At 48.5% G+C, this 12,737-nt stretch overlaps 2 protein-coding genes across 2 annotated transcripts; one reads left to right on the top strand and one right to left on the bottom strand.

Annotated features, from left to right (window-relative positions):
• The first annotated feature begins 829 nt into the window (after positions 1-829).
• On the top strand, positions 830-4,728 carry LOC114912404 (zinc finger protein 177-like). Its single transcript, XM_029259021.1, has 5 exons — positions 830-1,492; positions 1,582-1,759; positions 1,927-2,024; positions 2,673-2,760; positions 3,416-4,728. The coding sequence occupies exons 1-5, from the start codon at positions 1,427-1,429 to the stop codon at positions 4,378-4,380; spliced, it is 1,395 nt and encodes a 464-aa protein (XP_029114854.1). The 5' UTR covers positions 830-1,426; the 3' UTR covers positions 4,381-4,728.
• A 1,596-nt stretch (positions 4,729-6,324) lies between these two features.
• On the bottom strand, positions 6,325-12,484 carry tmem132a (transmembrane protein 132A). Its single transcript, XM_029259262.1, has 11 exons — positions 12,442-12,484; positions 11,725-11,939; positions 11,133-11,330; positions 10,479-10,969; positions 10,225-10,377; positions 9,921-10,116; positions 8,468-8,611; positions 8,101-8,303; positions 7,659-7,884; positions 7,367-7,558; positions 6,325-7,251 (listed from the first exon to the last, which is right to left on the bottom strand). The coding sequence occupies exons 1-11, from the start codon at positions 12,482-12,484 to the stop codon at positions 6,457-6,459; spliced, it is 2,856 nt and encodes a 951-aa protein (XP_029115095.1). The 3' UTR covers positions 6,325-6,456.
• Between the last annotated feature and the right edge of the window lie 253 nt (positions 12,485-12,737).

Here is a 12,737-nt window from a genome sequence, read left to right as displayed (position 1 = left end):
GGAACGTCTCGTTCGTCATGGCAGTTGGTCATCATCCTCAGTTAGTATGGGATTCGTCTGTCACCACGGGCTGGCCTCCTCGGGTCTTATGTAGCGAGGCAGAGCTCAAGAAGAAAGAACAGAGTTAGTAATTTACAGAATAAACACAAGAATTGAGAAAGTTTTTCCAGCAATTTTTTCTGATCACAATTTGAGTTTGCTTGGTGTTCCGTCATAGTGAAATTCAAGTGCAACATATTTTCATTGTACAGATTTTCACAGAAAAAGCTCGACAAAGTGGCAATTTCATCAGAAAACGTTAAACTGGATTCACATGTGCTATTGGGTAGCTGTACTGATCAGTCAAAGTCATTGTCATTCCCACAGTATGTTTATATTTATTCATTTAGCTGACACTTTTCTCTAAAGCAACTTAGAATGTTAATTATTTTACAAATGTTTACCCGTTTACAGAGCTGGGTAATTCTACTGGAACAATTCAGGGTAAATACCTTGCTCAAGGGTACTATGGCTAGAGAGGAGAGTTGAAGGCTCAACCTTTAGATCCAAAAGCAGCACCTCTAGCCACTGCACTACCAACTGTTTAGGAGAACCCACAAGTAAAACTGTGTTTCTCCTGGACCACACATACATGTAGCTATATAGTATCTCACACACACCAGCTGAAACCACTTGTCCCGTAAACATAGGTGTCCCGAGCGGGGTCGCAGCGAACCAGAGCCTAACCCGCCAACAAGGGGCGCAAGGGAAACACGCTGGATGGGACACCAGTCCGTCACAAGGCACCCCAAGCAGGACTCGAACCCCAGACCCACCAGAGAGCAGGCAGAGGCCCACCCTGCTGCGCCACAGCGCCCCCTAGAGTATCACTCCTACAATAATTTACAAATAACAAGCTACCGACTAAAAGGGCAGTGGCTTGTTCAGTTCAACAAACAGTGTGAGGTGATGTAGGTCCATATAGAATGTCTTTCAGAAGAGCGGCTATACTTGGAACGGAGACCGACGAAAGGGAGGTTTCAGCAGAAACTGTCAGTGGCACGAAAGACATTCTCTGCAGGGTGTATAGAAGTGGCTGCTGTCATTCTGCATGGGGGGTTTGGGTCGGAGTGCAAAGGTCAGGTATGTTAAAAGTGGCAGAGAGGGTTCAGGATCCTGACTGCTCTGGGAAAAGCTGTTGTATAGTCTGGTGGAGCCGGCTCGTTTGCTCCTGTTTGTCTTCCCGGACGGCAGTACATGTCCAGGCCCAAAAGATTCTTCCTGTGTTCACGGAACCCGGTCTCTGTACTCGCTCTGACGAGTGCCTGTTTTCTCTCGTCTTTACGGTATCCGTGCTCTGTAATGGCAGTAAACGAGTGCCCCTTTCCTCGGGTGTTTACGGTACTCCGCCATCACTATATCCTTCGCAGGGCGGAAGCTGAAGGTGATGCGATGCGACGCGACGCGGCCGCACCGTGAAGCCCAGGCGTTTGTCGGTCCTCCGTGCTTCCGTGTAAGAGGCGTGGACCCGCTTTTCCTCCGGCTTTACCCGAGCGCTGTCGACACTGAGCTATCATGAACCGCGTGGCCTTTCATTCGCAGCTCGCCTCCGTCATGGAGGTGCTGGCGAACGCGGCCGTGGCCGAGATCTGCAAGCTGGTGGACGAGGGCTTCGCGCTGCTGCGGCTCGAGGTGTCGCGCGCGCACAAGGAAAACATGGCGCTGCGCAGGAGGATCCGCGCACTGGACCCGAGGGGTCCGGAGCCGTTCAGGGACGCCGGTGAGGCGGGTTCACAAAAAACACATCATCATCGTTCAGTAACAGCGACGCGGTGTTGCCGTGTTATTGAAGTGTGACCAAACCCCACCCCGCTCCTCTCCAATGACGCTCACTCACTGTCCGTCCATCCATCCATCCATCCATCCCTCTCTCTCCTCCCTCCCCAGACAACCCGTGTGCGGACGACGGGAAGCCGTTTCCCGCCCTCATGGTGTCCCGGGCTCACCGGAAAGGCGATCTGGCCGCTGAGGACGCTGGAAACGAGGTCAGCTTCGGAGGGGCGGGGAGGGGAGGGGAGGGGAGGGGGTGGTTGAACCTTCAGCCGACCAATGACTCGGTTTTACCCCGCAACATCAAGTACTGCCATGATCGAGGCCAACAAAAGAGAAATGTGGCAGAACCCTGCTCCGCTGCACCACCGTGTCTCTGACTGAAAACGAAAAGAGGGCGAGGGCGAGGGGCTGGGAAAGAACAGACTGATATGATGTGTTCTCCAGTATAAGTGGTTCCAGGCTGCACTGAAACTTTAATTAAGGTGTGCGGAGCAGCTTTGATGATTCGGTGTCGTTCGGATTCAGTCTGATCTTCTCATTTGTTAAATGATAAAGCAAGAATTTTGCATGTGTGATAAAAATCCTGTTTAAATTAAGCCAACGCACAGCTTGTTGTTTTGCGACGACTTGCTTTATGGGCCGATCTTCGGGAACAAATAACGCCGGCTGTACGGTGCGCGTTCCTACGCGTTGTTTTTCCATCCGTCGATACATGAAGGGAGTCAGTAGCTCAAAGGAGAATATTGGATTGTAGTACATTTCATAGTAAAAATGTGTCAGACATTTACACTAACCTCAGACTGTGTTAGAGAATATTAGTGAGCGCTTCAGTGCGGTAGAAAATGTCTGTGCTTTTGCAGTTGGCAGCGATAGAACAAGCAACATGTGAGTCACTGCTCATCAAGGAGGAGAGACTAGAGGAGGACTCGGACCCCAGCGGGGAGCAACGTGAGTGGGGAAGTGGGGTACGGGGTTGCATTCGGAACCCTCAACAATGACCCACGTGTGACTGGAGCCCGGCGAACGAGGTAGCAACGTGTATCTGTGAACCTTTTGTTTTTCCAGGTGACTCAAAAGCACAACACTGAAGCTCTGCGAGTTGAAAACCTGATGTAACACGCTTGCCTGCTGCTTATGCACAAGTGATTGTTCGCTGTTATGCTTCAAATGAATCGCAATACTATGCGCAAAATCAAAAGCCCAGTTTGGCTCAGTGTGTTGGAGTGAGCTCCTCGTCTCCCTCAGAACAGCTGAATCGCTCTCAGTATTGAAGAAGACTCGGAACACATCTTTTAGATCTCCTGTCCGTTTTATAAACGTGCACATTACCTGTTTCAAAAAAGAAAAAAATAAGCGTCTTCAATTCTGTGTGCAACTAGTCGAGTAATGTGTGCAGGCAAGAATGGTGGTATTGGACTTAGTTACTGATGTGTCTGCATCTGTATCTCGCCGTCTCTTGGGGATGTGCTTTTGTAATGAATTCTATGTCATTTTGGAGAACGGCTTCTGAAAAATGAATATATGAAAATGTAAGAAAACCTGGATTACTTGTGTATTTGTTCACTTGACACAGATTAACTGATGCAGATTTGACTTTTTTCAGACACCGATTTGAGGCCGAATGCAGAGGGAGTAGCTGTTGCCGTCGGTTCGGTCTCAGCTAAAAGTTCTCCAGGTCCGGGGGAGTTCACTGAGGCGCTGCGGTCCAGGCACTGTGCACTCGAGATGAGTGCACTGGAAACGGCCCTCAAGGTTGAGCCGGAGAAGAACAGTTCGAACAGTCCGCTCCAGAACGCTGCCTCAGCTCGCGGCTCCTACATCAACTATACTGCGGTGTCCCGTGGCTGTAACCGGCTACGGACTTTCTTTGCACAAGGAGTTGGCGAAAGGGAGGCGGACGACCCGTCCTGTTCTTACGTGACCGAAATGGAGTCCGAAAGCTTGTCCTTCCACTCGGAGCTCCCTGTGGCGCAGGAGGATGAGGGAAACTGTGTGCCGTTAGGGTCTCCAGAGGTGAAACGGGAGGTCGTGTCCGTGGAACCCATACTCGAGGAAGCAGATCCAGAGATGCAGTGCGTGTGGAACCACAACACAGTTTCCTCAAGGACCACGTTACTGCCTCGTCGACGGAGCAGAGGGGACGGCAGGAGGGAGAGGGAACAGCAGGATGATGTTTTTGGCGTCCAGATGACTAAGAGTGAGACTTCGACCAAGATTAAGTCTGCTCCTTTAAATGTGACTGGGTACGAGCCCTGTGAGACGAGCGCCATTCCCTCGAATGACACGGCAGCTCACAGCAAGGCCGGCCGGAGGGAGAAAGTCTTCATTTGCACCATTTGTGGGAAGGCCTTCAATCGGCCGAAAAAGGTGGAGATTCACCTGCGCGTCCACACGGGAGAGAAACCCTTCCGATGTATGCTGTGCGGGAAGTGGTTTGCGGAGTCGGGAAATCTGAAGAAGCATCAGCGAGTGCACACGGGCGAGAAACCCTTCAGTTGTGCGCAGTGCGGCCGCCGGTTCGCGTGGATACGCAACCTAAAAACACACCAGCTGAGGAGCCACATGTAGCAGGAAAAGAACATGACCCAACCCACCCTCAGCCTTCTCTTTACCGGTGTTGTGCTGGAGGAATGGTGTGTGACCCTGAGCATTGTCCTGTCATTTCTGTACACCATATCACATGTAATGTAGATTGGGGAAAAGGACCAGCTTGTTTACGTTTGGCGATAGCGTAAAACGGGTGGCCTCATATGGACTACACTGCCTTCGTGAAAAGAATATTAACTTATTGGTTATGTTACACCAATGCATAAGTTGTTCTCTTACATAAAGAGACTGAATTCTGAGTTTTTAAAAATTTTTTGAGTTGTCAGCATTTGTATTAAGCTGTTAAAATAAAGAACGTCTTTTGTACAATAGCAGTACATTAATTTATTTTAGTTTGTTTTTAATGCTTACAGGTCCTGGGGGGGTGTGGTGGTGCAACGGGCTTGGCCAGATCCCACTTTCTGGCGGGTTTGAGTCCTGAGTCCTGCTTGGGGTGCCTTGTGACGGACTGGCATCCCGTCCTGGTTGTGTCCCCTCCCTCTCCAGCCTTATGCCCTGCGTTGCCGGGTTAGGCTCCGATTCGCCGCAACCCTGCTCGGGAAAAGCGGTTTATGACAGTGTGTGTGTGTGCGTGCGCATGTGCGCGCTTACAGGTCTTACTGGTAATTTTTAGTACTCTGGGTCCTATGAATTTTAAATTGTTGTGCAGTTTACCTTTAGTTGTGATTACTTCATCTCACTTTTTGTCTTCACTTTTGGAAAATGTGTAGCAGAGGCAGTGTGATCTGTAAGAGCACCCAAATGCCTGCTTTGTGTTCTTGTATGCCAGTGGTCAGTAAGAAGATGAGGAACAGTATACATGTATATGGGATGAACTGGGCAACAGTCAGCATCGAGTATGAGTTTTTGCAGAATGTGTTTTTATTTTCAATAATTTTAAACAGGGTAAGGTGAGGGTTAGTGCCTTCAAGTCCAGGTCAACTTATGGTGACCCCCAGGTTGTTTTTTTGGGGTAGGCTTAGGTACTGAGGTAGTTCACCATGGTCGTCTTCTGTACACATGTGTGAACTTATGGGAGGAAACTAAAACAGAAAAATACGCTATATAGTTTCAATGTAGATTGAAGGTAATGGGGCAGTAGTTTGTAGTGAGATCTTTTGCCTCCAGTTAAGTCCCAGGTTGCACTTCTTCAAAATGAGAACTGGAATTTCCCTAAGCTACTTACACTGATTTACCCATTTATACTGCAGGCTAATTGTCTCTGCATTAATTCAGGATAAGTACTTTGACCAGGGGGACCTTTTCAAACCCAGGACCTTCAAGTGTGCGGTACCCACCATACCCACTATGCCACTTGCTGAACCTGTTCAGCCATGTTTTAAATGCAACTCTGGGTTAAAACTACAGATTGTACCAATTAAGTTGCTACAACCTTGAATGAAATTCTTATATGTATTAATATACATATTACAATGTACAGTACTGTGCAAAAGTTTTAGGCACTTGGGGCAGGGGGGAAGCTGTAAAGTGAGAATGCTTCCAAAAATAATGCTTTTAATTAAATAAACTTCCTACAAAGCTTAGTAACCATCCATCGTCAAGAATCGCTTGTCCCAAGTAGGGTCACGGCAGGTTTGGCCGGGTCCCAGTCTCTGCTGGGTCTGGGGAGCGAGTCTGGCTTGGGGTGTTTTGCGATGGACTGATGTCCCGTCCTGGGCGTGTCCTCTCCTCCTCTAGCCCTGCGCCCTATGTTGTTGGGTTAGGCTCTGGTTCGCTGTGACCCCGCTTAGGACAAGCGGTCTCAGACTGTGTGTGTACTTTCTTTAACGGCATACAAAACCCATGCTGTAATACTGTAACTTTTTGCAAAAGGAATGCTTGAAAATCTAAAATATGCTCTTTCCCATTGACACAAATGCAGAAGACATTAACCCTCTAAAATATTTTTGTGAAATGTCTAAGTGCCTAAGCCTTGCACAGTACTGTACATTATTTTTTTATTTTTTTTTTAAACAAAATCAAGGCTGAGCACTGCTGCTGTCTTTAACATGGTGGGTGTGACTACAGAGCATAAGTGGGACCTTGGTGAACATCGGTCTATAGTCCACCCCACCAAAGAGCAACTGCTCCCCTTTTATTCCTTTTTCCGTTCCTCATCTCATAGTCCTCCACACCCTGTCCCCTGTCCTCACCGTCCTCCTGTCCCGCTTGCTCTTTCTCGTTCCTCCTCTTGCTCCTGTTCTCCCACAGGGCGCATGGCACACAGTTCGCCAGGAAGAGGAGGCCTGAGAGGAAGAACAGCGACAGCACAGCACCGACACCCATTTCAGTTTCCCTCTCACTGCTCAAGCCTGGTCTGTCCTCCGGCTTGGCCTTCTCCGAGAAATACACGCCGCTCTCCTCGTGGTTTGGCGTTAGCACAGCCTTCTCCAACTCAGTCTCCATGCTCATGTTATGGCCGTTGTAATAACGGGAGGAGTTTCCCGAAGGGGATTCATCTCCAAAACTGTTGTAAGCATCCCTGGTGGACTCCAATAGAACCTTGGAAATTTCTTGCATTTTCCACTCTGGCTCCTCCATCTCCATCCGCTGGAAATCTGAGTCCAGGTTGACCCGGACCCATCCTGAGCCTCTGGCCAGCCTCCGCATTACAACTCCATTTTCTCTGACTGAGCTTGAGGTTGGCTGACAAATCGACACAAGGAGCTCTGCCTTCAGCAAAGGGCCACCCCCGTCACCCTGGGCAACAACTCGTTGGGGTGGGGCAGGCGTCACGACAACCACCGACTCGGCCAGTGAAGAGAGGCGCAGTGAAAAGGGGACAGCATGGAACGCCGAGAGCAGTGTGGCAGTATCGTCGCTGAATTGGATCCCGATGCTAAGAGATGCTTCCTGTGTGAGAGTGCAGTAGGAGGAGGTCAGTACACTGTACATGCTCTGGTACTGCAATGTCATTGTGTTTTAAGTTCAACTAAAGTCTGGCAGCAGTATTGTGGAGCAGACCTACCTGGCCGAGGTTGTATAGGGTATTACGGGCTGTCACTGTTGCAGTCACGATGGAGGGATGAGTGGGGTTTGCTTTGATTGATAAGCCTAGCCCTCCTATTAGCTGCACAGACAAGTCACCAGGAAGCACAGCGTTGTCAGTCACGGTGACATCACAGCTCCCCAAAACACCGTCCCATTGGCTGGAAATCACCTAGACCCAGAAAACAATGGTTAGTAAGAAGACAATAAAAGTGTGGTGTAACAGTTATCTTATCAGGTCGTTATTAACAGCAAAATGGTATCGCACGAACGTGAACTGATGTCACTCCAGGCTCCAGGCCAATCAGATTGCGCTGTTCATCGAGTTGGGCCACTCTTGGATCGGCCACTTTCAACCAATCGGCAACAAGTTCGGTCACGTCTACAAACCAATCCGGTGAACCCAGCATATATGTCAGTTGACTCGTCTGAGCCAATGGCTGGGCAGCAAACTGTGCGAGAACTTGGACCGTGGACCGCTGGTAGACTGGAGAACACCTGTGCAATGGACAGTTTACGCCATGTGAACAACTCTGACATTTGTTAGGGTTACGTTTACAGTGGCAGTGCTCATCTGTCACGCCACCTTTGACCTGAAAGCACACATTCACTGCAGCACTTGGGCTGGAGTTCTTGTGGGTCCAGCAGAAAAGCCTCATTATACATAGATGGCCTATGGATTGGTGTTCGACTGGTCGGGTCGAGAAGACTCACCCAGCCTCATTGTAGTAACTCCAGCCCTCGATTGCGTTGAGTACTGGGTCAGACAGCAAGATGAGAAATGGAACAACAGGAGCCCAGACAGACAGACAGAGGGCACCGCTGAATGTGCCCAGGGAAAACTCGACTCCCACACACACGCCGCCCACTCCCGATTCACTTCCGTCAACAAAGACGGCGGAACAATCACTGGACACCTGTCAGGTGGATGGAAACATTGGGATGAAGAAGGAGGCATTTATTAGTTATTTATATTAATTAGGTGCAATTAGGGCTGAAATATCAATGACAGTCAAAAGGTTTCCTAATAGCATCAGTGCAGACCGCCCAAAGACGAGTCATATAACCAGAGACACTTAACCTTGACAACGTCTTCATTGTCTGAGTGACATGTGACGGCAGCGGTGACATCTGACACTTTTCCATCGCCCCCTACCGCGAGGACGATGACAGAAAGGGAAACAGGCTGACTGCTCAGCATGGCTGTGTTGATGATGGTGCTGCTCTGGAAAATGAGGAGAAACACCTTGTAAAAAAAAAAAAAAAAAAAAAACAGCAAAACCACAGTGCAGAGCTCATTTTCCTCACAGCTGTTTCACATGCATTCATACGACATTAATCCCCTTATTCAGTGTACCACATCCAGTATATTTCCTGTATGTCCATCAGTCCACACACACTATCTGAACCGCTTGTCCCATACAGGGTCGCTGGGAACCGGAGCATAACCCAGCAACACATGGTGTAAGGGGACACACCCAGGACAGGACACCAGTCCGTCGCAAGGCACCCCGAGCAGGATTCGAACCCCAGACCCACCAGAGAGCAGGATCCGGTCCAACCTACTGCACCACTGTGCCACCACACCCTCCTGTCTATCAGTCTAGATTGTTATTCTGGTCTGAGACATCCCATCCTGTATGATAAACTGAAACTGCATTTGAAAACTGCATAACATGATTGTGTAAAGGGAGTGTGAGAAGCAATGCATTGTGGGAGCTGTGTACCCACTCTCAGCCTTCAGGTTGGTTGATGCAAAGGATCACTGTAACTTTACATAAAAGTTAAATAAATAAAAAAACCCCCAAAAACTATATGCTGTAGCCTGCAGGAGGATTTGTAAAATTATAAATGCGTACTGTAGCTATTATAGATACTATGCTGTACTGAATTATGGAGTAATACAGTTGATTAGACATGCATATAAAACAAAATTTTTTCAGTTTAGACATTTAAGGTTCAACGTATTACCATGATTTTTACAGGTGCGGCCACTGACAAGTTAATAATAACTCTGGCGTTCAGCCTGAGAAGGACGGAAACCGCTGGTCTAGACCCTTCGTGAAAAATCGGCAACTCTAAACTACTAACAGATCTTTCGTTTTTGCATCATTAATAAAGAAAAAAAGATTAATAGAAAATGTACAGTTGTACTAAATGTATTAAATACAGCGTAAAAAAATGTACCGCGGAAACACGCAACTCAAAACATTTTCTGGAGGCCATGGTCCATGGAACTGAAATGATTTTTTAATATATCCAGCAGGAATTATCTGGAGAAAAGTGAGAGTAAAATTTCACCGGTACACTACTTTTTCTTCATGACATCATTTCAGCTGTTTTTGCGGTGAACTTGCGATAAACCGGAATTTTCCTCCATGACAAAAGTAAAAAGTCACATCGTCATCGTCGCTTTTCCATCTTCCTTTGCTTTTCGGGAGCGAATCTGACGAGCGCAAGTGAAGCGCACAGCCTGCGAGCTACAAACCAGCATGAAAACGCGTAACTGGCGGCGCACCTGGGAAGCACGTTACCTCCGTTACAGGAGCGATGCCCAATATGTCTCTGTCTGCGAAGGAGAATGTGCTGACAGCGGCCCTGCGTGGTGACACGTGGTTATTGCGGCCTGAGTACTCGACCCACCAGTGAGCCGCCACCGTCATGGCAACGCCGAAACTCCTGCGTAGGCCCTCCACGGAGAGGCATGCGATCTGCCGCGGGGTGCCGGGGCTGCAGGACACACGTGTCGTCATAACACATAATAATAATAATAATAATAATAATAATAATAATAGCACACAGTTGTTTGAGCCACGCTGTGTCTGTTTTTTTTCACACCTGTAGCTGTCTCCACTGCTGCTGCCTTTGTGGCAGATTATGGAGATGGTGTCATGTTTGGAACCCGTGTTCCTCTCCAAGGCTACAACCCAAGCGTCAGGGGTGCGAGATGTGTGGGCCTTCAGAGACAAGAGCCCCTTTTTCACCTTGAGCCTAACAAAGTGACAGCACATGATGGGTGAGGAGACTGGACCGTTTCGGTGAAGGAGATGCTGCAGAGTCTCACGGTCACAGCTAAGGAGGGCATTTCTTACCTTATGACTACTAGATCTCCAGTGAAATTGGACATGAGGCTAACAGACACTCCAATTCGCCGGCCTTCGCGCACCGGCCCCTTCTGATAACCAATCACAATGTTGGAATCGAGCCGCAGCTCCTCCCCCAGCGCATCTGGACATTCCATGGATTCAGTGTCTCCGCCTGACTCGTGGTCCCCAGCACTGGGGGCGACTGCTCCTAAGTAAAACAGCCTCTTCTGAGACTGCTGCAGTTTGTCCTCCGTGCATCGAAGGGGCAGCATTTTGAAGTTTGTCACAAAGCCGGAGCAGGAGTAGTAGAGCTGAACGCGAGCTGTGGTGCGGCCCCTCTGGGCTCGCGACCCGCCATGTCGCCTCCCACGGTGCCGCTTTCGACCCCAGTGGCGCTTGGACCCGAGCACCGGGCTCTGATTGGGTGAGGCTGAGTTGTCCGAATCAAACCAGTGCTTTGGGAGGTTCAAGGTGGCAACACATAGTCCTAGAGGAGGCTGGTCAGAGAGAGATGTGGACAAGAAGAAGAAGAAGAAGAAGAAGATGCTGCAGTGGGTTTTTGTAGCAGGAGAAGTGAAACCACAGGAATGTGTGTTGTTGTTATTATTATTATTATTATTATAAAGGATGGTAAGCCCACGGATGCTCATCAGTGCACACCTGAGTGATGCAAGTTGTTCTCTGTTCCTCTGTTGCTTTGAAGGCATGAAGTGTGATGCATTGTCCCCCGCTGGCGTCTCCCCGCCAGTGAAACAGGGCTCGAACCATGTACCTGTCCATGACATCATGCTCCACAGACTTGGAAAGGAGAGAGGCGGAGAGGGGTGGAGCAACGGGGAGCAGGGGGCTGGAGATGAGCTGGGGGATGAAAAATGTTCTTAACCTGATGTATGGATGAGTGACCCAGTGTAAGCAGTGTATCTAGCAGTGTAAGTCACTGCGGTGAATAAGGTGTGTGGGCTGATAACACTACATAGAGTCCATTGGAAGTTGTTTTGGAGAAAAGCGTCCGCTAAATAAATAAATGTAAATGTAAACATTAACGTGTATTATTATTTTGCAAAAAAAAAAAAAAAAAACAGTAGTTTAGCATTGTGAGGTAAATAAATGTGAATGTAAACTGATTTATGCTGAATTGATTAATATTAATATTGATTCAGTACATACTACAGGGTGAAGACACTGGAGTGTGTGTGTGTGTGTGTGTGTGTGTGTATGAGACATTTTCCAGCCTTGGCCAGGTGCGGCTCACCTGTGCCACCGAGTAATGACCAAAGGAGGCTCTGAATCCTGCTTTTGAGGGTGCTCTCGCTGGTGCAATCATGAGGAGGGACTGTGAGAAGGCAAAGGGGCTCGAATTGGAGAAGACCAGGCCCAGATCAGCCTGCGACAGCGGTAGGGAGTGCCAGGGTGGGGCCACGCTGATCTGGGCCGGGAGCGAGAGGGCAGGGCTTGGATGGCCACAGGCTACAGGCCAACACACAGGGGGTAGGGTTAAAAATAAAAAGAAATTTAAATAATTGAAAAAATATTTTTAAAACCATTTTCAGATTTTCAACAATTTATTGCTACAAATAATACATTCTAGAGAAATGCTGACATTATCCATTAAATAAGGTCTGGAAACTGCATATGATCACATGAAAATAAAGAGCGTTATTTTAGAAAAGTGCAGGGTTGCAGGTACAGAGGTGACGCATTGAAGTATCCTGTGTGTAAATGGGTGAATCCATAGGCTGGGATGATGCTCTGGAGGAACATGTACACTTACAGTAAAACTCAGCTAAACATTCTCACCTGGCCAGAGGAAGCAAAAGAAAATCATCATCTTCACCACTGTTCTTCCCCAAGGTGCAGCGGCGCAGCTCATGACACCCATTGTTTTGGCCCTGTGAAATGAGACACACAAAGGGAGCTTCAACCCACGGCCTTCAGCCCTAGTGCCCCTAAGGAAAGGTGCATTTCACACCGGGGTCCTTGTGCTCATCACCACGGACGCTGGACTCGGACATCTCCCGACGCCTCAACTGACCTCAGAGCCGGTGCTGAATGTGTAGTGTGGAAATTAGGGATCTGTGGCTACAAGGTTTCCAGTTCAAGTCCTGTGAGAAGCCCTGCTGTTACTGTTGGTGAGGGACACAATATTGAGTCTGAAACCAAGCGGACTCCTCCATGCAAAAGTGTTGTCACAGCACAAGTTGTGTCAAACAGGTATCAAAAACATGAACCATATTCTAAAGAAATATCCTTAAGAAGCTATTCTAT

The sequence above is a fragment of the Scleropages formosus genome, chromosome 16 (genome assembly GCF_900964775.1).
Source record: "Scleropages formosus chromosome 16, fSclFor1.1, whole genome shotgun sequence".
In the NCBI taxonomy this organism is placed as follows: domain Eukaryota; kingdom Metazoa; phylum Chordata; class Actinopteri; order Osteoglossiformes; family Osteoglossidae; genus Scleropages; species Scleropages formosus.
Note: the sequence above shows the minus strand (reverse complement) of the source record. Positions and strands in the feature narration are given on the sequence as shown.

Bases quoted from the DNA above. Each gene is read 5' to 3' on its own strand.
- LOC114912404 (XM_029259021.1), top strand. From the start codon at position 1,427: ATGCGATGCGACGCGACGCGGCCGCACCGTGAAGCCCAGGCGTTTGTC. The intron at 2,025-2,672 runs GTCAGCTTCGGA...GTGCTTTTGCAG, and splicing joins CTGAGGACGCTGGAAACGAG to TTGGCAGCGATAGAACAAGC. The intron at 2,761-3,415 runs GTGAGTGGGGAA...GACTTTTTTCAG, and splicing joins GGACCCCAGCGGGGAGCAAC to ACACCGATTTGAGGCCGAAT.
- tmem132a (XM_029259262.1), bottom strand. From the start codon at position 12,484: ATGTCCGAGTCCAGCGTCCGTGGTGATGAGCACAAGGACCCCG. The intron at 10,117-10,224 runs GTGTGAAAAAAA...TGTGTCCTGCAG, and splicing joins AGCAGTGGAGACAGCTACAG to CCCCGGCACCCCGCGGCAGA. The intron at 7,252-7,366 runs GTAGGTCTGCTC...ACTCTCACACAG, and splicing joins CCCTATACAACCTCGGCCAG to GAAGCATCTCTTAGCATCGG.